Here is a 25,259-nt window from a genome sequence, read left to right as displayed (position 1 = left end):
ATCTTATGAAATATGTGAATTTAACAGCTAGATTAAGGAATCCAGGTGTTTAACAAGTCTTGCTGCTGCCTTGAATACAACCAAAATGTTATTTCAGCTAATTAGTTTTCATGTTTTTGATGAATGAGAGAGAAGTCTGGGAAGTTTTTTTTCTCTTCACGGCACTAATAGGGCTTTCAGTAAGATCATTACGCCAAAACAGCTCTATCCTCGCTTTTTCCATTTGTTTCCTCTTCCTCGCAAAATAATCTCCAAAACCATCTGCACTGGGAGTAAAATTACATGTTGCCTCGCTCTCTCTGTCTGTCATCTAAACCTGTCTTTATGTCAGTCCTCAAAGCTCCTATAAAATCACACAGGAAGCGAAAGCTGGGAGGAAAAAACAGAACACTCAAACGTAAGAGGCTTGTGGACATCTCAAATGCACTCAGAGAGGCCATTAATAAAAATAATTAGCACAGGAGATGGGCGGAAAAAATGGGGGCCAGCTTGGCTGATGTAAAATCTCATTTCTGTTATTTAATTTATCAGAGACCGAAGCAGGAAATCCACCAATCATTTCGTTAGAGCACAGAGCTCCTGCAACAGGCATCTCTATCCTAGCTGGACACACACACACACACACACACACACACACACACACACACACACACACACACACACACACACACACACACATAAATACACACCGATCCCATCATCAGCCAAAGGGGACCAGAGGGGTCATTAGTGAAGGAAGAAGATCAGATATCACCAATTCATCTTGGTCAAAATGATTAGAGAGACACAGAGATCGAGGGGGATATATAAGGGGGTGGTTGTGTGCATTCCTGGTTTAATGTACTATTGTGATCTTGGAGTCATTAATCAAACACCAGCGGACACACGCCCACGAAACGTTTCGCACACAGTTAAGGTTCAAGTTCAGAGAGGTCAAGGTGATTATTGTCACTGTAACTCACAGAAGTCAGCAGCAAGCTGCAGCTCGTCTTAGAGAGTTATCATTAAAGTCGACAATCTGTGGCAGCACACATGACATAATGACAGCTTCGTTGGGGAAACCTCTGACAATTAGCGCCTGGCATCGAACCTTTTTCCATCTGTTGTCATTACTTAGTAAAACCACTACAGGATCGGCAAAAAAGTGGTAGCATACAGAAGGAAAAACGATAAGAGTCCTCAAAATTTTGTAGCTACATAGCTAATAACTGGAGCTGTAAATTTCTGCCTAAACTGTCTAATACCCATCTTAGACAAATAAAATGATGGTTACTGATGAATGAATGATGGATGGTGATAAATCTGAATGGATCAACATTAGAAAAAGTGTATACGGCGTTCCAAGATGTTCCCGCCCAAGTCACTTCTCACTCACTGGCCGCCAAAACCAATTTCAGGCTTCCACTCGAGTCCTTCTCCAGCCGAGCCAGTACAGACAGCACGCATAAGAGACTTCCTCCGGCCAAGCCAGCTGACTTCCTGTTGGCTTCCCACACTCATGAATGGGATGAGAGACTCTTCAGGCTTTGCGAACTTTATTTGACGAAATGGATCAAACTCTGGTCACACAAAGAGAGTCACATGCCTCTCAAGGTGTTAATGACCTCACGGAGGTTAAATACCTGAAACTCCTACGACAACCCTTTCTATGAATGCCATGACTTGGATGACTAAGAATCTTCATAGACATTACATTAAGTTGTTTCTTCCTTGTAAAATACATGAGTTCTCATCCACTAACCATGCTCATGTTAATGAATCAGAATAAGTCTAAACTGACACTGACTTGTGGACAATGTCTGCAATCTGCACATTACCATACCCCAGTTTCTCTATGTGAGGAAAGGCTTTTGCATAGAAAAGTATCACGGACAAAGTGGTGAAGTTGTTGTAACGTAACACACAGACAGAATCAGGCATTGTTGTGGTGTGTGGAGGTATTCATAACCGATGTGAAAGAATCAGGAAAAAGCATTTTAGTTCTCTAATTCACCAGCTTTCTACCAGCAATGAGCACCGCCTCTCCCCGTTCAGTCTGTGCCGCGGACACACAGATGCACAGCCCGTGTTTGAGGAAGAAGTCTGAAAAGCACACTGCGACTCATAAAAATATTTCCTTGGGCTGCAATAATCGAAGCGGTGCATGTTGTGTCTCAGGTGAAAAAGAAACGGTTTGACATTAAAGTTTATGTGGAAAAAAGCATAACAGATGAGAGGAAAAATATGGAAACAGGTGGAGAACAAGGACCACCTGATCTGTCAGCCCAAAGTAATATATTTACCACAATTACTGAAAATATACATAGGATAGGACAAGAAATGAGGGTGAAAGGGATGACACCCAGCAAGGATTTTCATGAAACAATAATAACAATAACAATAATAATGTAGTACAATAGATTCATAAAAAGCAACACAAAGTGCTCAACATAAAAACAAATGATAATGATTTTTATGATAAAACCCTAAAAACAAGGAACATAAAACAAGATCAATCAACCATAAAAACACTTACAAGACTTCTATAAAAGCCTGATTTAATGAATGTGGTTTTGAGATCCTCTGCAGTTAGTCAAAAGGTGTTTCAGCATTTCTAAGACCACCAGACTGTCATCATTTGTGCATGTGCATCGTCTGAAGCAGTTCTAGATTTGATCCCAGAGCACAAACAAATTCAGGTCAAGAAAATATTGATGAATCCCAGATTTGTGTGTAACATGTTCATGTGCGTGGTTTAGGCACAAATTTGTGCAAACACACTGTTTCTGAATGAGGCCCAGTTTGTCAGTTTGTCACACCATCACTGCACCATAAGTATAGCTATTCTGAGGACTGTGTCAAAAGTGTCGTTTCAACACCGTTTCAACTGATGTTTGAACTAAACTGAACCGCCTCAAATTTTATAATTACAGTCAACAGTAACCAATATATGCAATGTCTTTGTCACCTGTGGAGAAAATCTCCACACTTTCTTAAAGAACAGCACAATTTTGTGAGTTAACTTAAGAGAAGCTTTATAAACTTTGTGAAACGTTCTATACATCAAATTCTTAATTATGTAGGCCTTCTTGAAAATTTGTGAAAGTCTTTACACCAAGTTTTTTCTTACAATGATGCACTTGGTCTTTGCAAAGAGAAATTATGTAGTTTTGTGTTTGTTTGCATAAAGAGCAGGAAAGTGAGATCCAATGACAAGCAGTGACTTGAGATGCATGTGGACACACAATGTAATGCCAGGTGTGAACATATGTACTTAGAGCTGTTCACTTGTGATCAGATTACCCAGGCTGCATGTTAATACCAGGCATGGAGAAAATACTTTTTTTTTTTAAATTAATTTAGCAAGACTCCAATGTTTGTCACCAACCAATATCCCACTATCACATACCATGCTTTAATGAGGTTTCTAGGCCCATGAAAAAACAGCTCCCAACCAGTCTAAGCTCTCTAAACTCTCAAACAAATACAATGGGACTAACAAGCAGATGGCTCTCTTATCTAAGTACTTCTTTTGTGCAGTTTTCAATAGGCTAATCATTCAGACAACAGCAAGTAAAAAAACCAAACAAACAGAGGCAATATTATCGATAACAGAACACAGGTATAAAGCCTTTCTTACGTCCAGCATAAAATAACCACCTTAAAATAATTACCTTAAGTAGCCTACTTAAGAAAACTCAACAGGAGGCCCAATAGTTTGTTATCCATTAGTCCCTTTGTGCAAGTTTTAATAGGCAATTTTGAATAGATTCATTCTGACAATGGTGAGCTAACACTATAAAAACAAGAGAAAACAGGCACAAACCCTCACTATTGAAAGTACATGGGACTTATTTAAATCAAACCGCAATTTAAACTTACTTTAACAATCAAACTCCATCTAAGTTCGATTGGCCTTTTGAGCACAATGCTGATTGCGGGTATTTTGATTTGCAAAGATGATTGGAAATGCAATAAGTGACAAAAAAGAACTTCAGATTGTGTTATATTGAATAGCTCTTGAAAAAAAAATAGCCACCCAGAAGCAGCGGTTGGCTACACGTTGTAATTTGTGGAACTCTCTCAGGGTACGCACACACACAAACAACTGCACACGTACGCACATAAAACGGCACTGCAACAACTGAAAAAGACAAACACCGCCACACAAGGAATCAAATAATTCATGCAAGCAGCGTTAGTCAGCATTGCACTCTTGATGCTTCTGCACTGAAGTGCTCCAACTGTTCATTGTACTGTAGCTGATAAAAGACTCCAATATTCTTCAAAACCCAGTGCCAAATATGTTGCTGCCGACTTGGTTCAGTTTAGAAAATTTCTACTTCAAGTTAGAGTTCTAAGTACAATGTGAACTGCACCGAGGAGATCCAGCGAACATTACTTTATTCTGTGTGAAACTTTTCAATAATATTTTTACTGTTTGCGAGTCTCAGAAGGGGCCGAGTCGTAAAATCAAATGAGTCCTGAATCATGGTAGTGACTGTGGGTAATAATGGTTATGATAATAATGTTGGCGGATGACTGCAACAAAGGGACAGTGATTGAAAGTATCCTACCGTGGTCTGTGATTTTACAAGACACAAGATAGAGCTCCTTCAGACTTCTCCCCTCCTTGGCGATGATTTCCACACACCTACAGAGAGACAAAGAGAGAGAACAAATGTTTAAAGTGTCACCTGAGGCATCCCCATTCTGTATATTGTGTTTCGCTTTAGCTTGAAGGCAATTTCGCCCCGTCAAAAACGCAGAAATGCATGCAGCTTTCTTTCTCTCAAACTACCTCACACATACACACACACAAACACGCGGTAGAGGTTAAACAGTACTGCTGCAGGGTCATAACTGTTCACATATCCTGCCTCTGCTTCTTTTAACACACACATTAATAATTAAACACCTGATCTGATTAAAGGAGCATGCACCAACACAGCGGGAGTCTATGTGTGTGTGTATTTGTGCATGTGAGCACGTGAGTGCGTGCATAGACACATATATTGTAAGCTTACTCACTTCAAAGGGGGATATCTGCATTCAGCCCAGTGCCTGAGCCCAAAGGACCTACAGAGTGTGTGTGTGCATGCGTGTGTGTGCGAGAGAGAGTGTATACACTGGGGAGGGCTAAGGGGAAGATCAGAGTATCTGTATCAAATGATTCTCTTTAAATGCCTCTAATGAGAGGAGTGTGTGCAACAACGAGATTTTGATCAACGCATTTGACCTATTAACCTTCAGGAGAAAATGTTTTGATCTTTATGCTGGTGTTCTATCATGAATATTTATGAGACAAAAAAGACAAGCTAACACACACACGCAGTACGGCTCTTGCGTTAATGTGAAAACGGAGGTGGGGGAAAAAGTGATGTTGAACTGTCTTCTATCATTGAGCTTCATGTCAAAGTGAAACAGAGAACAATACTGCAGAGGTTCTCAGTTTTTTTCAGCCAAGGACCCCTTACGAGGTCCCTCAAGCATGTCCCTTGAAACAATTTGACATAGCTTATTTTTTTTAGACTTAGACACTTATATCATCTTTATGAATGTACATGACTGGTGTCATTAAGTGTTATTCACTCAATTGTTATGACAACTTGACATTAATTCAAGACGATAATGTCTGAACACAGCCTACAAGACCAACGGTGGACAATTTGACAGCAAGGAATACACTGCTGTAGTGGTTTTCTTGCCAGGTTTGGCTCCTGGCAAACTAAATAACTAAATAAAATGCAATTTGGTAGGCTTCATCGCCGCACCGGGAAGACATGATAACAAGTTTCCATGATAACGAGTTTCCATGATAACAAGTTTCCATGATAACGAGTTTCCATGATAACAAGATTCCTTGATAACGAGTGGTTGACTGGTTTTCAAATATGTTATGCTTTGCTTCAAAATCATCCCTGAGTATGCACAGCATTTGTTTATGCTGTTGCTATTATGTAGAAAAGCCTGTCAATCCCAAAATCCCGATAGCAGTCCACTTCCTTGTTTTAGTATCGTTAGCCATCACATCTGATGTGAATCGTACCCGATAACACATGAGTGTTCATACTAATCAAACAACCTGGACTTTGGAGTCAAGTGTGCATGAATCCTGGTGTGTGTCCCTGAGGTGCAAACCACCTAAGAGTAGAACTAGGACCCAACCGATACTGGATTTTTATAAAAAACAAAACAGTGCCACAGACAACACTTCAAGAATCACTGCAATATTGAATTCGGGTGCTCACTAAGAGCTGCGCACACACTTTCATGCAATATGACTGACAACTGAGGTTATTCTGAAATGCATTGCTCATATTCACCCACTATCTGCTGGCTTATCTCACCATAGGCCAAGCATGATGCGTGAGGACTTGTTGAGAGAATCTGAGCTTCTTTTCTTTCATGTTTTTTTTATACCTCATGCTCACTGTCTAGCAAACGGAAGTGAAAATAGGATGCAGATCAACAGGGAATTCAGTACGGCGAAATTTCTTCCCTCAACAAAGCATTATTTGTACTATAAGCTAGTGTGGTTTTTCTCCAGGATTCATTTAAAATGACACAAGTCATGGATTTCACTTGATGTGTGACATATCACACTGTAGGATCACAGAGGAGAAGGTGCAGGTGAGAGAAAAGTTAAAATGTGTGTCATATTTCTAAAATCCTTATTTCTGATTGAAGCCAAAGCTGTTAAAATGTGCATTGGCCTGTCTGCTTTGGTTCACTGGACTGCATCTTCATATTTCACATTTTCTATTAAATCCTGTTGTCTTGTGAGACTCCATGTTATCAAGTTGTACTTTTCCTGCCTTTTCATTGTCCTGCCACGTCTCCCTGTTTATGTTTCTCCCTGTCTCTCACTCTATCACCTTTTCCTTCTTATATCTTCCACTTTTTTTCTCTCCCAGTGGCCCGAATGGATAAGAAAAACTCCAGTCTTAAACAGACCTGTTGCAAGTGGTCATTCCTGACCCAACTCTGTGCTGTGGCCGGCCCGAGATTACTTTCAGTTAAGCCAGCGGGATCACAAATCACAATCTCATGCTGGGTGTCTTGGGGCTCCAGCATTAGAGCTGCTAATGAATGAATGCACTGGGAAGAGTCAGTGAGGAAAGAAAAAAAAAGAAAGTACAGCAGCGACGAAGGCCGAGGCAGAGTGCATCCTCTGGGAGCTTGTTACACTGTGCCCAGGGTCAGAGCAAAAGCAATTAGATTAGACATCAATGAATGAGGGAGGGAGTGAAGAAGGATGGAAAGCGAGTGAAAGAGAGTGAGTAGAAATCTCTATACAGTAGCTGGAGGTTGGACAAAGACATAGGGGGTACATCACGGGAGACTGACAGAGCTAAGGAAACAAGGGAGAAAAAGAAGAAAGAGTAAGAGGCCGTAATAAGGCCGAAGCGAGGTGGAACAAGAGGACTGAGGAGATGAGGGGAGGACTGAGCAGAGGTGTGGGATGTGATGGCTAAGGCATGGTTCACGCCACATGAAAGGCCTTCAAGAAGCAACATGCTCCCACCCACCTCCACTCAAACCCCACAAGGCTCAGCTGGCATGAATTAGTGATCTGCTCTCTTTCAATAATGTACAGAGCCCGTGACAAAAGCCCCTGTTGGACGTGGTGTGCATACTGAACATTCAGACAGAGGCGATGCTACAGGAGATAACATGGAGAGGAGAACATTAGGATGCAGAGTGGAGGGAGCAAGTCAACAGTGTGACATGGTGTTTGAGTTGGAGAATGTGCCGGTGGTGCTGCAAAAAAAGGGAAGAATACGCAGTGAAAGGTGCGATGAGGAGAGCGACGAGGGACTTTGTTAAAAGAGGAAGGAAGAAATTAGAAGAGGAGGATGAAAATAGAGATGATGCAGGCTGATGAAGGGAGGGCTTGAACTTTTTTCTTCAGTGTCCAGCAACTTTCCTGAATTCTACTTTCAACTTTCCCAGACTTTACAACCATTGTCAAACAACGAAGTTATTATTTTCATTCTGAAGCTGCTGATCATTGAACCTTTCCTTAGGATGAGTGCAATAGGCTGTACATAATCACATATATTTTAACAGTGCAATAATTATTTAAACACTTACATACAGAGTAGATTAGACGGCATGTAAGAAAACATGTATTGACAATGACGTGCAGCTTTTCTGGCACAGATATTACAACAAAGCAACACTGCATATTAATTTAAAGTGTTCAATTTTCAAGACTAAAATGATGTTTTGTGATAGCACAGATACAGATGGCTGACAAATTAAAGGAAAGCACAACAAAGTCTCAAGTTTCAAAATGGGACATCTGTCTATAGGTAAACCTGGCATCCAATATAACCTGGCTGAATCAACATCTGGCTTATTTTATGCAATTTATTGTGAAAGCAATGCAACTGTAATTTCAAGCAGTTTCACGCACTTTATCTGAAATCCAAGCAGTTTTCAAACCTTAAAAGTTTTTTTTAGCGTTTTAGTGTTTAGTGTTTTTAATTTCCAGTATGCCATGAATGATTGAATGAGCTAGCAGTTATTTAGATTCACTTTAAGACGGTTAATGTGTTTCTTTATTAAGTTTTAACATTTTTTTCAGCTGAGGAAGTAACCATTTAGATTCACAATATGTGGTTAGTTTAATGCCTATTTGCAAAATTGCTGTGATGTTTTTTAATAAGTTGCTGTACTGTCTCAGAATTGTCCCAGACACCATATCTTTGTGCCCCAGGTGTTATTTTTAATTGTCCCCAGGACAAAGAGGATACGCTTAATTTTGACCACTGAATGCAGGTATGTGGGATCGCGGATTAGGAAAAGGGAATAGAAGAAGGACCTGATGAGGTGTCAAAGAGAAAATGTGTAGGATCATGATAAAAAGGATACAAAGTGAGATGCAGTAATAGAAAGAAGGTTGAGAAAAAAAAACAAGGCTGGAAGATGTGTCACAAAATGGGAGAGCAGAGATTAGGGGAAAAAAAGAAGTGAAGTGATGAGGGGATAAGTGGAGGAGGAGGAAAGGAGGCAGACGGCACGAGATGACAGAAATGAAGTTGAAGTTGAGTGGAAGGTTAATTAGGATGATTTGGAACAATAACAGAAAAATGAGCGAGACGAAGGAGTGCGGGAAGATGAGGAGTAAAATGATGATGACAAGTGAAAAAGGCGAGAAAGTCGAGCAAGTTGTCTCTGCTACCACAGAGGGCAAAAGATGCTCTCACAAATATTATTAATGCATAAAAAAAGTCCAGAGAAAGCGTTCTGTTATAGTTATGTAGCGAGCTAATATACAGCTCAAGGCCACTTTTTCCAATAAAATGACAATAAAACAGTTTCCATGACAACTAAGGGACTGCATTTTTAAGCGATTAGTGCAACCAGCAAGCAGGAGGGAAAGAAAGGACCGAGAGAGCGAGCCACATCAGGGGTCAGTGTGTGTTTGGCTCACTGTCACGGCGCTGTCGGCACAAACAGCTAGAGGTAAACAATAAAACTGTCACTCCTCGCTCTATCTCATTCTTTCAGTCACATGCAAACAAAATCAAACTTCGGGTTGGTTCTTGGCATGTCTGGGTTTTGGGGGAATTTCCTTCTTCCTTAAAGTCACAAACACATTTTCTATCTAAATTGAATTACTGGACAAACGCAACTGGACCTTAAGGACTTTGCTTAACCCTAAAACATCAACATTTATATTTAATTTTGTTTTCTTCCCAGACAGATAAGGCTGCCTGCAAAAGTCTGGACACTCTTAGAAATAAAGGTGCTGACTGGAATATTACAGAGACATTTGATTTGACCCTATTAGGAGAACGGTTTCTGGTTCCTGGTAGAACCAGAAAGGGCTCTACAAAAGATCCTACATAAAGGATTACATCTAGAGCCATCACTTCCATCCAGAACCCTGAATGAGAAGCTCTACAGAGAACCCTTCAATGCATAATGGCGCCACCCAGAACTGCCTCTGGGGGTTATATCCAGAAACTTTCCACCTGAGGGTTTAAACAACCAGGTTATACATAGAACATTTCTATATTCCTATAGGGTTTCATCTTGAACCCACCAGGGCATTCTGCCAAGAACCCATCAAGGTTTTATGTAGAACCCACCAAAACTTTAAAACTCTTGGAAAAATTGTTGTTCTCCTGGTTTCAACAATCTTGAACAATATTTCTTCCAAAACAATGGCTGGTTCTTCAGATGAAAAGGGTTCTTAATGGAACATTTAGTCTTACAAAGACCCTTTGATTAACCCTGTCTCCAAAAAAAGGGTTCTTTAGAAGCAAATGGTTTTGGGTAGAACCTCATCCCTTAAGACGGAACCCTTTTGGGACACTGATTTCTAAGAGTGTAGTCTTTGTTAGACTCCACAATCAAGGATAAGAGGCTGAATTATTGTGAAAAAAGAGATAACTGATAACGAACTGATACAACACATGTTCTACTTAAAAGAGAGGAAAGGTTTGTTACTCACTAATATTGTGTAGAGTAATCGTACCAGCAAGTAATAATTAAATAAACTCTGAAACACCTTAAAGAGATGCAAAGGTGCACAAGCAGCGATATATTTCCACAGCATCGGGAGAAAACATAAAGTCATTTGCATTGCTGATACATAATTGGTCTTCCCTGAGAGTTTTTGAGAAGAAAATTTAATTATGTTACACTGAAACCATGGTAACGACATCACCACTAATTTATCTTGTAATTAACAAAAGCATTTTCCTGGGTCTTTACATGTAAATGAGGCTCAAAGGTATGACAAGCTAAGTAGTGTAGATTAAGGCGGAGCTGCCATTCACTGAGGGGCCTAGTTGTTGTTTTTTTCTTTAACATCAATTTTTATTTCCCAGCATTAAATTTGCTCTCGGGCCATATTTGCCCAACCTCTGCTCACTGCCACTGCAAGGCTCCGCATAAGTATATTTACTGAAAATTATATTAAGTTTAAAAAATTCCAGTACTGTGGCCTCATTACAAGCCACTTCTATAAAGTTGCAAATAAAATGAGTATAGTTCATCTTATTAAAATGTTATTTATATGCACTGAAAAGCATTATTGTGGAGAGTTTTTTTTTTTTTTTTTTAATAATTCTGAGAAGCTCTTGAATAATAAAAGGAAAATGGTAGACCAGCTTTATCAGTGGGATTAAATCGTATTTGTAGCAAAATGGAATTTGAAGCCAAGGCCTACATAGTAATGTAGGTTGCTCTTCACCTTCATCCTTACAACATGGAGCCCGAGTGAGTCATCAACACCTCAGAAAAAAAAAGCAAAGCCGTAAAAAAAAATATCTCTGTACATGTCCTGCAATATGGGCACTTTTACAGCCTTGACCAGTGTTTGAAAGAAAGAAAGAAAAGGAGGATTAGCACTCAGAAAATCATTGAGCGACCAGCAGATTACCTCTTCTTTCTGAGCTCTATACTGTGTCCCCTTATAGGACAACTGGCCTTTGACTGTCTTTTATTCCTGTGAGTGTGCACTAGTGTGTTTTGTTGTACGACCACAGGTTAAACCTTGACAAAGCCCAGTGATCAGCCTTTAATCCCAGCTCACTCTTTGATCAAACTAAATCTCTTGCTTGTTGCAGTGGTTATACTTTAAGTTAGAAACTGTTAATGATTATTTAGAGGTCAGATTTATTTAAGGATTTATTGGCAGAATATAACATTCATAAGCAAACCTTTCATTAGTGTATAATCACCTAAAAATAGGAATCGCTGGTTTTGTTACCTCAGAATGACCCATTAATAGCTACAGCGGGTGCGGGTCCTCTTCCTCAAAGTCCACCATGTTGCACCACCACAGTCGCCCAGAATGGAGAAACCAAACACTGCCTCTTAAAGCTGCATTTTGTGCAAATCTCCATATTTTTATGGCTGAAAACAGCATTCTCTGTCATTTTTGCATGAAAAATAACTTTAACAATGAATTGATTATCAAAATAGTTCTTTTCTGCCACCTGCCTGCTCGAGCAACATTGCCCCAGGCGAGCAGGCAAGCCTTATTGTTAAGCCCAGTGGGAGTTGTTGTCTTCACCATTAAACAACTACAATTACCAGTGAAAATCTATCTGACATGACTAAGGCAGGAATCCTGTTCATGCAAGGAGACGGTAATATTAAAGTACTATTCACGTTAAGTTTATGCATGTTGCTGACCTCCCTCTTCACTCTTTGATGCATCCTGTGTTTTTCTGGAAGTCATAGCAGTGAGCGGCAAGTAGGTAACACACCATTATTATGAATAAATTATGGATTCTTCGGAATTTGACCATGGTGGGAATCATTTGGGTTTATTATTGCGTAATTAAGCACAACTCCAGAGTACTGCTCGGCGTTTTCAGTATCAAATCTGCTGTCAGCGTCACTTCCGTCTAGAGAAAACAATCGAGATATTGTGGATTCATTCTTGTGCCATCTTTTCACTTCAACTGCAGAACACAGGACACTTCCTAACATACAAGTCCAACCAATTTATTGAACAATGTCCTTACACAGCAGACTGGACAGAGTCTACAGCGGGTCTCAACAAGGAAACGTGGGACAAGAAAGGAGGGACAAAAGCAGTGAGGGAAAACCCAGTGTTTGTGTGTGTGAGTGTGTGTGTGTGTGTGTGTCACTGGGCAGAGTGTGTAGTTTGTGTTTGTGCAAATGTGTCTCTCAGAGGTGAAGCTAATCTTCTTTTATGCAGCACAGCCAGAGGTATCCAAACAGACAGGCAGCAAGAGGAAGAATAGTAACAATACTTGAGAGAAACTGAGGTCCATATTTATCACAAAGACTGCAGACCGTCTTCTAGCCAAACAACATGTGTAGCGCTTCTCTTTAGCTAGCCGATCACAATGGAACAGGAACAAAGACGCTGCTGGGAGAATGGCTGTAGGTAGGTACACTAGCACGGTGCTCATCCTGCTCCTCACACGGCCCACAATTACACGGCTGTCTAGCCACACAAAAGGAGCAGGGAAATAGAAATGGATGATTTTTGAGGGAAGAGGGCGAAGGAGAAAGAAAGTAAGCATGAAATGTATAAAGAAAAGCGGTTGAAGGTCTAGGGAGAGGTTGAAAACATAAAAGGAGGAGGAGGAGGAGGAGGCAGCAGCAGCGGTGACAGACGAGACTTCAGACTTCCATGGCTGTCTTTAGACTTAATGAAATGGAAGGGCGGAGCAGCAAAGAGGAGGAGAGGCAAGGCAAGACGGGGGTTTATACTTCTGAGGAGAACGCTCTTGCAAAATGATTCTTGCTGTAAATTTTCTTTATATCGTCCATAAATCCATACACAAGTGTACGGAAGCACGGTTCTGCTTCCTCAGACGATGTGCAACACTGAGTTTCTGGAATCCCCTGGACAAAAAAACTTTAAGACTTTTTTTCATTGGGCTAATATAAAGGGATATAAAAATATCCAATACCTCAAAAGAGCCCTTCAGTAAGCAAATACTTCATACCGAAGAAAAGCAACAATCTTAAAATGGAGCAATACAGCTTTTATTGAATGAGAGGGAACATCATTCATCACTTCATTGCTTTTGGAATTGCTGACCCTCTGATAATAAGTGTAGACTTGGACCGTTCTTCTGCTGCTTATTTGAGATATAATTAAAATTGTGTTCTCAACAAAATATCAGCAAGGCGATCGTTGAGTATCGGATTTTATTTTCTTATCTTGAAAAGAAGCCATTTGCTGCCAAAATTATTTTATACAACAGAAAGAGGAACAACTTTAACAGAAGGGAAAATTGCCTGAGATAGGCAGTAATCATCAAGTCTTTTTTTTTCTTGGTTTTGTCAAATTTTGCTTCAAATGGATGTTTTAGAAATTAAAAATGAAAGAAAAAAGTCTATCAAAAACATGTTTCTTTACAGCCTCATCTCTATCTTTTTGTGTCTTTTGTATAACATTTATTTCACGACGGCTTTCACTGTAAAATACGTAACAAAATGATGAAAAACTAAGTGAATACGACTTACAATAGATCTCTGAGAACATTCACACACTGAAAAAAAGCTTCCACTTACTATTCTAGCCTCCTGATTGTAACCATGACATAAAGTTCACAGACATATCCCATATTTGTTTATTGTTATGATAAAATTACCAAATTATAAATCCAGACGCCAAGGCTGTAAGATACACTTTTTATCCATTATTTTTTATCTGTTTGAGTGTGTGTATCTGTGTGTGCGTGTGTGTGTGTATGTGTGTGTGTGTGCAAGTTCCAGCCGTCTGAATCAGGGTCTGCTTCAGCAATTAGGGCCTGGATGATTTCCCAGGCCAGGCTGCTGTACCCACCGCTCAAATGAGAATCACATTCCTATTGTGTTCCACCACCGTTAATCATGTTTTCAAACGACTCTGCAAAACGGCAGGGCATTCCAGCAGCTTGTCATCAGCCCGCTCAAAAATGTGCCGATGGGGTCATAACTGGAGCCATAAATGCCCATCATGCTCAGCTTTCCTGTCCAACCTGTGCTTTTTTTTGTTTGTCTGGGAAAACGAGAGGGGAGCACCGAATGAGCGCCCTTTTCAGGCCAACACAGTTAACGGAAAGCAGAACCGCCAGAGTCCTTATATGTGTTGCTGTCTCCTCTCATCCTCAGTGAAGGTTGGGTTCTTTAATGGTTTAAGCACTTTTCCTCAGCGGTACTGTAGTAATACTGTACTGACAGAGTAAAACACTTGCAGTGCTGAACAAATGGCAAAAGTTTATACACACACACACACACACACACACACACACACACACATACACACACACACACACACACACACACACAGAGCGGGGGTTCTATTCTGGGCAAATGGCCATTTAGCAATTCTAGAGGTACATTTATTAATATTGAGGTCAAAAGTACATCAGGGCCGACCCAGAATAAGATTTTTTTCAGTTGAATCAGATTTAGGCATATGATACACATCTTCTATGATTAGTTCTTTGTTTTTTAGTAGCCACACTAAATTCCTACATCAGCCTACATGGCACCGTTCACCAGGAAGACTCTAGTTTTAACACCTTTCTTCATCAACTGTGCTGCGAAAACAGACTGACGGCTGTCAGGCGTCACCTGCCCTGCACGCTCCGTGCTCCTTCACGATGTGAATTAAGGGTATACTTCAACAAAACCAGACATTTTTTGGTGAGATTTATTTTGTTTCTGTCTAGTTTGAATGAAGCTGATAGTGTTCTTAAAATGACAGTTTTGCGAACTGAGCCTGGCGAGAGCAATGAAACAGCTGTTTCTGGATAAACAAAACATATCTTACTTTTTAAAAAAGGTGTCTTACTGTAGCAGTCATTTCCATAATGTCAGACACTTACAAGAATAATTTGAGGCTGTCAGTAGCAAAAACAACAAAAGCAAACAAGCAAACAACACCTGCCCTCTACACTCCACTGTCACTCTTCTCTGCTTCCATAACAATTGTAAAGTTTACAGCCTGTTATGCCGTAGTTATGCCGTAATTCCTCGCTGAAATGTTATCTCTGTGCATTTGTCTGTTTTATCCCATTATTGGGATGCACACTGACTGACAAAGGGAAACAAAAACAACAACTCGACTGGAAGAATCTCAGTCGACTAAAGGGTCTGCGAATGACGATTCAAATCTTCCGACTTTCAGGGGGCAGCCCCAGTAAATTCGTGGCTGCTATTAGATTCAACATCAACAAATTCAACTTCTCCAAAAATCAAGTGTCACTCACAAACCAGAAAATTTGTCCATCAAAAACCAGAGGGAAAAGCCAGCTAAGCACTTTGTGAGGTTAAGTGGCAGTTACTCACTTCAAGCTCATCCAAATGGACAGCCTGTTGCCTTGCCAACGCTGGCGGGCCTCCGTGATGCACATGCACAAACAGCATTTTGAAGCAGCTTCTCACTCGCCAGCGAAAACTAAACCGACCCGACATCGCTCACGCAACATGGATTTCTGATAGCTCTTCAGTCTGCCTCTGCAGTTCCTACCTCTGGTGCACCTCAGCAGTTTCTCCCCCGAGGGCATGCAAGTGAGATACTCACCTGTAAATGAACAAGTGGGTTCGGTAAAGCACTGCCATGCCCATATCTACCTCCATGGTCAGCCCACTGCAGCCATAACACAATAAATAACTCAGGAGAAGATGAGCACTGCCCTGTGGCAGATGGCGATAACACTTACAGCCTCAGGTCTGAGTTGACACAGTGGTGTTTGTGCCCCTGTGAGAGTGTGTGTGTGTGAGTGTGTGTGTGCAGAAGAGAAGGTTAGTGGAGCTCTGCCCATGTGAGACGAACAGTTAGGTTAGAGATGGTTGCCCATGATAGATGTCACTGTGGGGAATAAAAGAAATGGACGCATCTGCTTTCTTGGTGCCTCTTGTATTTCTGAAACATGCAGTCAGGTAGAAAAAGTGCAGAAAACCTCTCAGTACACTATTTTAGGCATATAGGTGTTTTTTTTTATTTTGCAGAAAAGTTACAATTTACAGGACACAGTAAAAACTAAGGCTACTCCTTAGTGATGACTTGGACGATATCGATCACTGATCATGGGGTCTATTCAAAGCTCTCTATTTATTGCGTAGCCTTATTGGTACATTGAGTATAAGTATAAAACAACTGGAAAATGATCCCAGAGGTATTCAGGAAGCTGTTGTTAAAAAAAAAAAATGTTGGATGGCTGAGTTTGCTGATAACAATTTGAAAAGGTTCTTGATATGATTTTCAAAATTTGCCAATGTACAGATTAATGGGATATTGTTATGATTTTAGTATCAAATTATTAAAACTTCTGTAGTGAAAGAACAAGACAGTCATGATGGATGTATGCAAATGTATTTCAGCAAGCAAAAAAAAAAAAGAAACTTTTCCAGTTTCAAACAACCTTCATGGCCATTCGAGTAAAGATTTCTGAGTTTACATTGCGCACCTGAATGCATCATGAAGTCCCTATCAGCACCAAGCAGAAAATCTACAAGCATTTGACACTTGCCATTCGCAGATATTAACTTTGGACCCTGACGCTTCATCAACTGGTCAGCTCTTCTGATCAGCCTTTGTAGTGACCACTGGTCAAATTATTGAGAATGAATATCAGCCAATAATGACTGGTTGCAGATCAGATCAATCAAAGCACACTTAGCCTAATAAAATCACACAAACGATGACCTCTATATTGGTTTCCCCATGAAATAATGTTCTTATGAATATTACCCTTTTCCCAATCAAAATCAACTTAATCAAGTATTTCCTGCTTTTGTAACTCTTTGGCATCGGCCTTTAGTAGGCAGTGACAGGAAAGTTACAGACAGGAAAAATGGGACATGAGAAAGGGATGTGACATGCAACAAACATCTCCAGCTGGAAACAATGCAGACAACGTGATCAGATGGTATGCATGTTAACCACAAGGCCCAGATGCAGTATACTCTTAAAGCAGTGTTTCCCAAACTTAGGGTTTGGACCCAAAATGGACCACGGAACAGTTTTTATTGACATTATCACCTGCTGGCAGCGAACAATTCATACCGCATTTCCTCAAATACTGACAGGGAACCTGGACAACAAAACCTTTATAACGAAACATATATACATTTTAAATTCATGGTTTATTGTGTTCTTTATCAATTTCTAAATGTAGATGCTATGGCATCAACTCTTGATGTATCTTTGTAAGTTTGGGTCCTGGAGAGAGACAAAATTTCTCTTTTGGGTCTTTTGGGAACCACTTAAAGGGACAGTTTACCCCAGAATCCTCTGACCTGTAGTGCTATTTATCTCATTCATCTCCATTATGTGTGTGAGTTGTAGACTTTTAAAGATATTGGCTGCAGAGATATTCCTTTTAAAAATTTTAGGACTAAGACACTATTTAAAAAAAAAAAATATTGAAAGAAAGTGATCACTTGCAGATCTTTAATTTTTGTCAGGACTCAATTATTAACAAAAATAGGTAGATAAGAAAATGTTTTTTTGCTTTTTGTTTTTTTTGTAAGGACACTGAAATAGACCCCTATTTCTCTGTAATCTGGGGGAAAAATGCTATAATATTTCACTCTGATTAAATGTGATTTCTCCAGAGCAGATAATACAACCAATAACTAACAGCTAATAAGAGAATCTTGTTTCAGGCACTAAAGAAAACAGCCAGTCTGACTGTGATAAATTGAGGTGAGCGTGCCCCTCAGGGCTGCATATCGTAACTCTTCTGCTCCGTGTCCGCATGCAGAGCGAGGTGAACTATCATGATGTTTACCAATAGACCTGACACAGTGGCACACGGTAACACACAGTGTACACCCTCCGCCCACTCAGCCATGGCTAATTGCTCTGCACTTTGATTACCGCCATCTATTTTAATGAGAGCTTACCAAACGCGTTCTCTCCTGCCTGCTCTCTCTGTCAAACGCACATGCAAACATGCAGGAGTGTGTGTGTTGTGTATGCCACTTAGACACACATAAATGCAGAGAAAAGGGAAGAGAACAATACTGTGAACCATGTTTGTCCCGGTGGCAGGAAATTGGAGGGTGTTCATTAGGCTAATGGATATGAAGAGAAAGGGAGAAGGGGGATGAAGACAGAACGGGGGAGGACAGGAGGAAGTGAGGATGGGAGGAGGGTGGGAGGCCGCTGAATTACACCACAACAAATTCTGTACAATGGCCCAACAAGTCATATTGCAGCGTGTAATTTCCCTGCTACCATGATAGAGAGAGGAATACTTCAATTACACAGGCTGGCTTTAATTACGCTGAATTTGTCTCGTATGTCGGCTCCTGTTGGGAACGAATGAGCTGTTGCATTTTTGGTGCTGCTGCTCGCCGCTCCTGCAGCTCGGCTGGATGGACTCGGCTTCATTAAGATCGCTGGTTTACCAGCACACACACCAGGATGACAAAGCCTAATCAATGGACTCACACTGTTCTAAAGACTCGGGGAGAGCAGGCACAGTAGATACCGAGCTGGACAGGGTTGCTGATCGATGGAGAAAATGTGTGCTTTCCAGTGTGGCTTCAGTCATCCTTTATTTACCTCTGCACACACTGTAGCTTCCATCACTGAGGATGTACACTGCTTTTCCTCAAAAGTTACAAAACTTTAGCTTTCCCTCCTGAGAATGAAACCCTTGACTAAAAGTGTACTTCACAAAAAACACATGGGCAGAATGTACACAAAGAGCAAAAGAAAGCAAACCAGAACAGAAAAAAACACAAAAAAAGGGGAGAAGGAGGAGTGTGAAAGGAAAGAGAGGATGGAGCGCGACAACCGCATTACGACCACAGCTATGCCAGATCACATCGTCACACTCTGTCTCATCACTTTACGAGACGTTAGGTCGTCCATGAAACTAGTTCAACATGTCTCGTATAACAATCATCAATACCACAATACCACACATGCATACACACAGAGTGCTGCATACAATTGCTAAGTTGGAAAATGTTGTTCCAGGAAAACAGAGCTCCAAACGATGCCAGGATGAGGTCACAGCACAGGACAGAAAATCAACTCGAAAAGATGAATCAATGTGCAACTTTTGGGCAAAATCTGCGTGTATTCAAGGTTTAAAAATTCTCCTTCAAATGGAATGAAAACTCTAATGTTTACGGCTTGAATGAACTTGGGGCTGCTTCTCACCCCTGCATCAACCATCTCTGACTCCTGACCACTGACTGGATGTCTGGAGACCCTACATTGACCTGACTGTGACCCCTGTCTGCCACTGTCTCCACGGCAAAATGAGTGAACGGTAGAAATTGAACATTTTACAGAATGGGTAAAGGAAATTCAAAGATTTGCTTCTAGACTCTTTTTCCACTTTCCTCGTTAAGGCAAGTGGGTCAGAAATCAACTTGCTTTTTACTTGCCCCTTTACAAATTGTTTTATTTATTAGTAGTTATCAAATAACAAGGGCTAAAGTTTATTATTGTGTTTAATCCAGGGATGCAACGTCTATAAGTCAGAAAATCATAAATAACCTGTCTGTGTCTGTGTCTATCACCACAGTGCAAGGTGGTGTATTTAAATGTCAGTAATGTAAATGTTTAAATATTTTGTCAGTCTAAAACCCAAAGATGTTCAGTTTACTATGATTAATGGAGAAAAGCGGGAAATCTCCATTTTTGACAGTCTGAAAACAGAATTTTCTCCCATTTTGCTGCCAAGCTGCCAAATTTGCAAGCCTGACATGGCATTTTACTCACTGGTTACTGTCAATTTAAAGTCAGCTTTACTAAAGTTAACTGGTAATAAATCATTTAGAGTTATACACACGTTATTTTTTGCTTTTATGGCCAAAAGCAGAAAAGAGCTTCTTGTGTAACTGACTGTGTTAAACGGGCATAGTAAATCATCTCATATTGATCAAAGGGCCCTGAACTGACTCAAATCGAAATCAAATCCTGGAAGACTTTGTGACATCAGGAAATATTGTATCATTATCCAAAGAATCAATATAATATCATGTCATGCCCTACTGTCTAGGAAACTATCATTACACAAAACACTAACTTGCTAACAGTTTCTATAACAATACAGTTTAATGAAAGCCCTCCTAGCATTTCTCTCATCTCATTTCTATACCCCAACACCTTCTCCTAGTGGATATTATCACTGTATTGTCCTGTTTGATTAACAGCACATAATGCCTTCTTATTCCCTTGATGGTGTTATCATAGTATTAAAGTCTCACACATTAGCAAGTAAGGACACAAGGGACACTACAAATAAATAAAAAAAGAACGGTAGTATAGGCAGAGGGCTTAAACATATAGTGTAAAAACTAGCTGCTAATCCAATTGTTCCCTCCATGGGGACAGAGGAGAGAAAGATCCTAATGAGAAACTGGTGGCTAAATAACCATGATGGTAATAACAGTGGGAGCGTCTCTCGGAGCAGGCGTTTGACTCTGGTGACACACACCCATTAGGTATTCATGAAAACAGATGTTGCTTGGCTCGCAAGCTCATTGGCCCAAACGCCCCTCGAAAAAGCCAGAATCCTAAATGAATCTCCCAATGGAACGCGATGTTTGATCCCACGCCAAGAAAAAGTGAGGAGATTTTCATGCTATAGAAAAGGGGGAGAGATTGCAGGAGAAGGACAAGGAGAAGGAGGAGGAGGAGGGGGGGAGGGGAAGGAAGACGAGACAGGGGGGAAAGAAAGCAAGAGAGAAGCGTGGATTAACCCCCTTGAAGTTGCTGTCTTCTCTTGGAACGCCTCTTCAGCAGCGAACCTCATCTCTGTCGCCTCATGTCCAAAGATGGCATCTTTAACATGGGCTGAAGAAACAAAATCCTATTAGCTTGATAGCAAAGTGAATTTGTTGAAGCAGTCTCAACCAGGCGACGCTCCAGTGGCTTATCACTGGCTACGCAGACAGAGCTTAGGCAAGAGGAGGACAGAGGAGACTGGGTGAGGAGACAGAGGGCAGAGGGGGGACCAGGGCAGTTTAAATGCTTTTATATATAATGCTGAATAAGAAGTACAGTATAAGTAGGGCTCATTATAATATATTTTTTTTAAGTTAGCAGTTAATTTTGATCTTTAACAAGAGGACAATTATCATTATTATTATCACTGTAATTATGATTGTTATTTTTAATGATTTGTGTCACAAAAACTTCACACACTTTTTAATTATGTTTATTAATCATATTTATTACCCTCCTACTTAGATTCTGGGGGAAAATCAACAAAAAAATTGTACTTCTTCCACATTCTGTTCTTTATTCTGTCTTACTGGAAATATCTTCTGAACCATTAATATGAAAAGAGAAGCAGTTTTACTGCCCAGCATCCACTTACATTGCACTGTATCAGGCATAAAAACTTTTTAAAGTCAGCCAGAGGACATAAAATCTTGGTAAAAATAACTTTAAACTAGTCTGCTACTATAAAAACTTCATTTTTTTTTAACCTCAGAATGATAAAGATGATCATTTTCCCTCCAATTTTGTGTATTGTATAATATTACAAATTTATACTGAGCTATTTTCTTTGTACCAAAGAAAGAAAGTAGTCCCTCATAAAACTGCCCAAAACAAGGTCTGTGGATTACCTTGAGTAGCTGTGTCGTGATTTATGGAAAGAAACACAGCTGCTGAGTTTTCCGAATGTATTTCTTGTTGGTGCTTTGGTGCACCACAAGCTGATTGCCACGTAATTCCATTATATTCACAAGACGGCAGACATCTCTCCAGCTGATATCTCCAAAACAATAAATAAATAGTACTACAAGTAAGGGGGGAAATATATTTTTTGGATTTTGTTAAATTAATCTGGATACCTTTTAGCAGATAGCAGATACTTCTTTTTTGAAACTTGGTATATTGTATATAATTACATAGAGTATTAGATGTGATTTGTGTGTGTTTGAGTCCCAAGACTCAATTTTCCAGTTAGGTGGACAATATAGTTATATTTTGTTCTATTCTTATGTGCAAACATTATAGAAGTTACACAAATAAAAGGAAATCATGACTTTTTCCCCACTTTAAAGAGTACCAAACACTACCGTGGAGGTTTTGTCGCCTTTTCTGTTTGTTTCCGTCTTTGTCTATAAAAGAGTGAACGGCAATAAGTTGAACATTCACCTGAGAAGATGAGAAAGAGGATGATGATGTAGTCCAAGAGCACAGGGAACCAGATGTACAGCCTTTGTTCTCTTTCCTTTTCCAAAACTATTGATATTACAGTCATCATCTTTACAAAGATCTTCTATTTAGTGTGCTGGTGAATTGACCACGGCTGGTGGTTTAGAGAGACAGAGAGAAGAAGGCAGAGTAGAAGATGAACAGGCTTTAATAGACAGTGTTGTTGATGGATGTGATTATAGCTTCTTCATGCTGCGCATCCATTCTCTATAGATTCCAGATGATAACAGTCCTTGGACCCTCTCTTTCTTCCTCTCCCTCCCTCTCAATGTTTTCCTCTCATCGTGAGCTTTTCACCCCTGCTTCTTCTTCTTCTCCTGTCTTTCAGCCTCTCTGTTTCTATTTATCCCCCCCTTTTCTCTCTGCGGCCTTGTTCTTTCTCTCTGTTCTTCCCTCTCTCTAAACCCTATGCACTTTCTTTAATTCCCTCCTCCCCATAACACCATACTCTTCTCACAATCACTTCCCCTCTACCCTCCTCATGTGCTTCACAGGGAGCCAACAAACCACATCACATATCTGAGACCCCCCCTCTTTCTTCTTTCTCCTCCCAAACAACCCTTCTCCTATCCCTACTATCTTTTTCTCTTTACCACTGCCTCTCTTCCTTTCATGGCCATCATCCCAGTGCGCCTCCTTACAGTTTACGACAGTGTTCACATTTCCAAAGAAAAAATACCCCCCAATGGGTGGTGCGTGTTTGCTTCGAAACACATTAGCAATGTCGAGCAAAAGCACTATGACAAATGACAGGAGCCTAACAGTGGGGATCCTGCTGGTCATTCAGCCAGCCAGCAGAAGCACTGGAGTGCGCTCCACCACAACACTGAGGCTCAAAGTGAAACCAATCCTCCAACGCCGTACAATATCTGCCTTAATCTTACTCAAGCTCCGCTCATTACACACTCAGCATGGGCCGGAGACAGGCAACATGGGGAGCTATGCGGCTGGGATTTGTGCACCAACTGTGTGTGTGAGTTTCATGTGTGTAGACGAAACGATGTGGTATCGCTATCACTGCTAAGACGAAGCCACAGTAAAAGGGTGTGTAATATGCCATGACACTGTACGCAGATCAAGTAGATTTATGGTTCCCGTCATCCCCTCCCGTACGAGACAAAACCATAGAGAATGTTAATTTCCACCGCCATAAAAAACCACAATAAGCATCACGCTGACATGTGAGCATGTTTGCATGCCTATGTAATAATCAGCATACTGTGTAGGGCTCGACTGATACTGAATTTCTGTGGCCAATACTGATAAGAATATTAAGAAGTAAAAAAAATTCCAATACTGCTTTATCGGCCAATATTGGCCCTTTAAATGTGCTTATCAAATACCTTGTAACAAAGACGGAGTTGTAACATTAAACTTTACTACCCAAAATGACATCAGGTCACTGATACAGTAAACTTTCATGGTTATTTTTAATAATAACGATTCCAATATCAATATATTGGCCAATATTCTTTGTATGGAATATAATACACAGGATATAGAATACAGTTTAACACTAAACATTACTGTCCAATATTACAACACTGAAACTAAACTTTTCCCTGTGTTTTTAATTAATTCTAAGTTATTATAAGCCGAAGTAGAGGAATACAGGACTGTATCATCAGCATACATACAGTATGTTGTTCAAACACAATAAAATAGAAAAAGAAGCCCCAAAATTGACCCCCTGAGGAGCTTCCTTTTTCAGAACGACAGCATCATAAACATCACTACCAAACCTAACACACTGGATGCAATCAGTTAAACAACTCTGAAACCAGCTGACCACTTCAAGACCCGTGCCAGCCTTCATCAGGATATTAATTAACATGAGATGATCAACACTGTCAAATGCTTTGGTTGGATCAATAAACATAGCAACACAGGAGAGCTTTTTATCAATACCAGCCTTTAAGTCATCTAAGACTTTCAAACTAGCTGTCATCACTGTAATGTGCTCAGGTCTGAATGAAGATTACACAGGATTTAGAATATTATGTGAGTCTAGAAATAGTTTTATTTGATCTAATACAAAACCTGATATTGCAGCTTCTAAAGCCATGTAATAAAAAATATCTACATAATGGTCTGTTTAAAAAAAAAAGCTTCATAGAGGCACATGTCAGACAAGGTATATGCCAATAATGACAGGGACCAATGACAGGCCATTATAAGGTGATAGTATCAGTCAACCCATATATCAGTCTGACTCTACGACTGTGATACATTCGTCTGCGTACACGACACGCATACTGTATGTCTGTGCTTGTGTAGTTCACCATATGTCTGTGAACACAACTGTGCATGTGCACGTGCATAAGTAAGCGGTTATGCATGTTTCCTTTGTACCTCATTACCACGGTAAAAAACTCTGCCCATGCTCCATTCATCGCCTCTGTCATGCGAGCTGAGGTCATCCAGAGTAAATTCAGACAATCCTAATTGTGTGGGGTGATAATGCACCCATATACAGACTAACATATTTCAACCCACAATAATGCACTCTGTAATCCAACAACTTTTCAGCACCCTCCAGTATCCAGCTTACATTCAAGGACAGGCGGTAGAAGGGGTTGTGCCAAGAACTGGAGGGCTGATCTGAAAAACAGAAGCACAAATCTGAACAAAAAAAGAATCTTTG

General features: G+C 40.3%; 1 protein-coding gene across 1 annotated transcript in view; it reads right to left on the bottom strand.

Moving 5' to 3' along the window:
- Positions 1-25,259, bottom strand: part of fbxl17 (F-box and leucine-rich repeat protein 17) — a 305,963-nt gene that overhangs the window by 89,249 nt on the left and 191,455 nt on the right. Inside the window, exon 9 of the mRNA XM_084728685.1 lies at positions 4,557-4,633. Coding sequence (XP_084584811.1) covers positions 4,557-4,633 — 77 coding nt within the window. The remainder of the gene's footprint in view (positions 1-4,556; positions 4,634-25,259) is intronic.

Source organism: Lutjanus erythropterus, chromosome 10 (genome assembly GCF_056507025.1).
Source record: "Lutjanus erythropterus isolate fLutEry1 chromosome 10, fLutEry1.hap2, whole genome shotgun sequence".
In the NCBI taxonomy this organism is placed as follows: domain Eukaryota; kingdom Metazoa; phylum Chordata; class Actinopteri; order Lutjaniformes; family Lutjanidae; genus Lutjanus; species Lutjanus erythropterus.
This window is presented reverse-complemented; position numbering and strand designations above follow the sequence as displayed.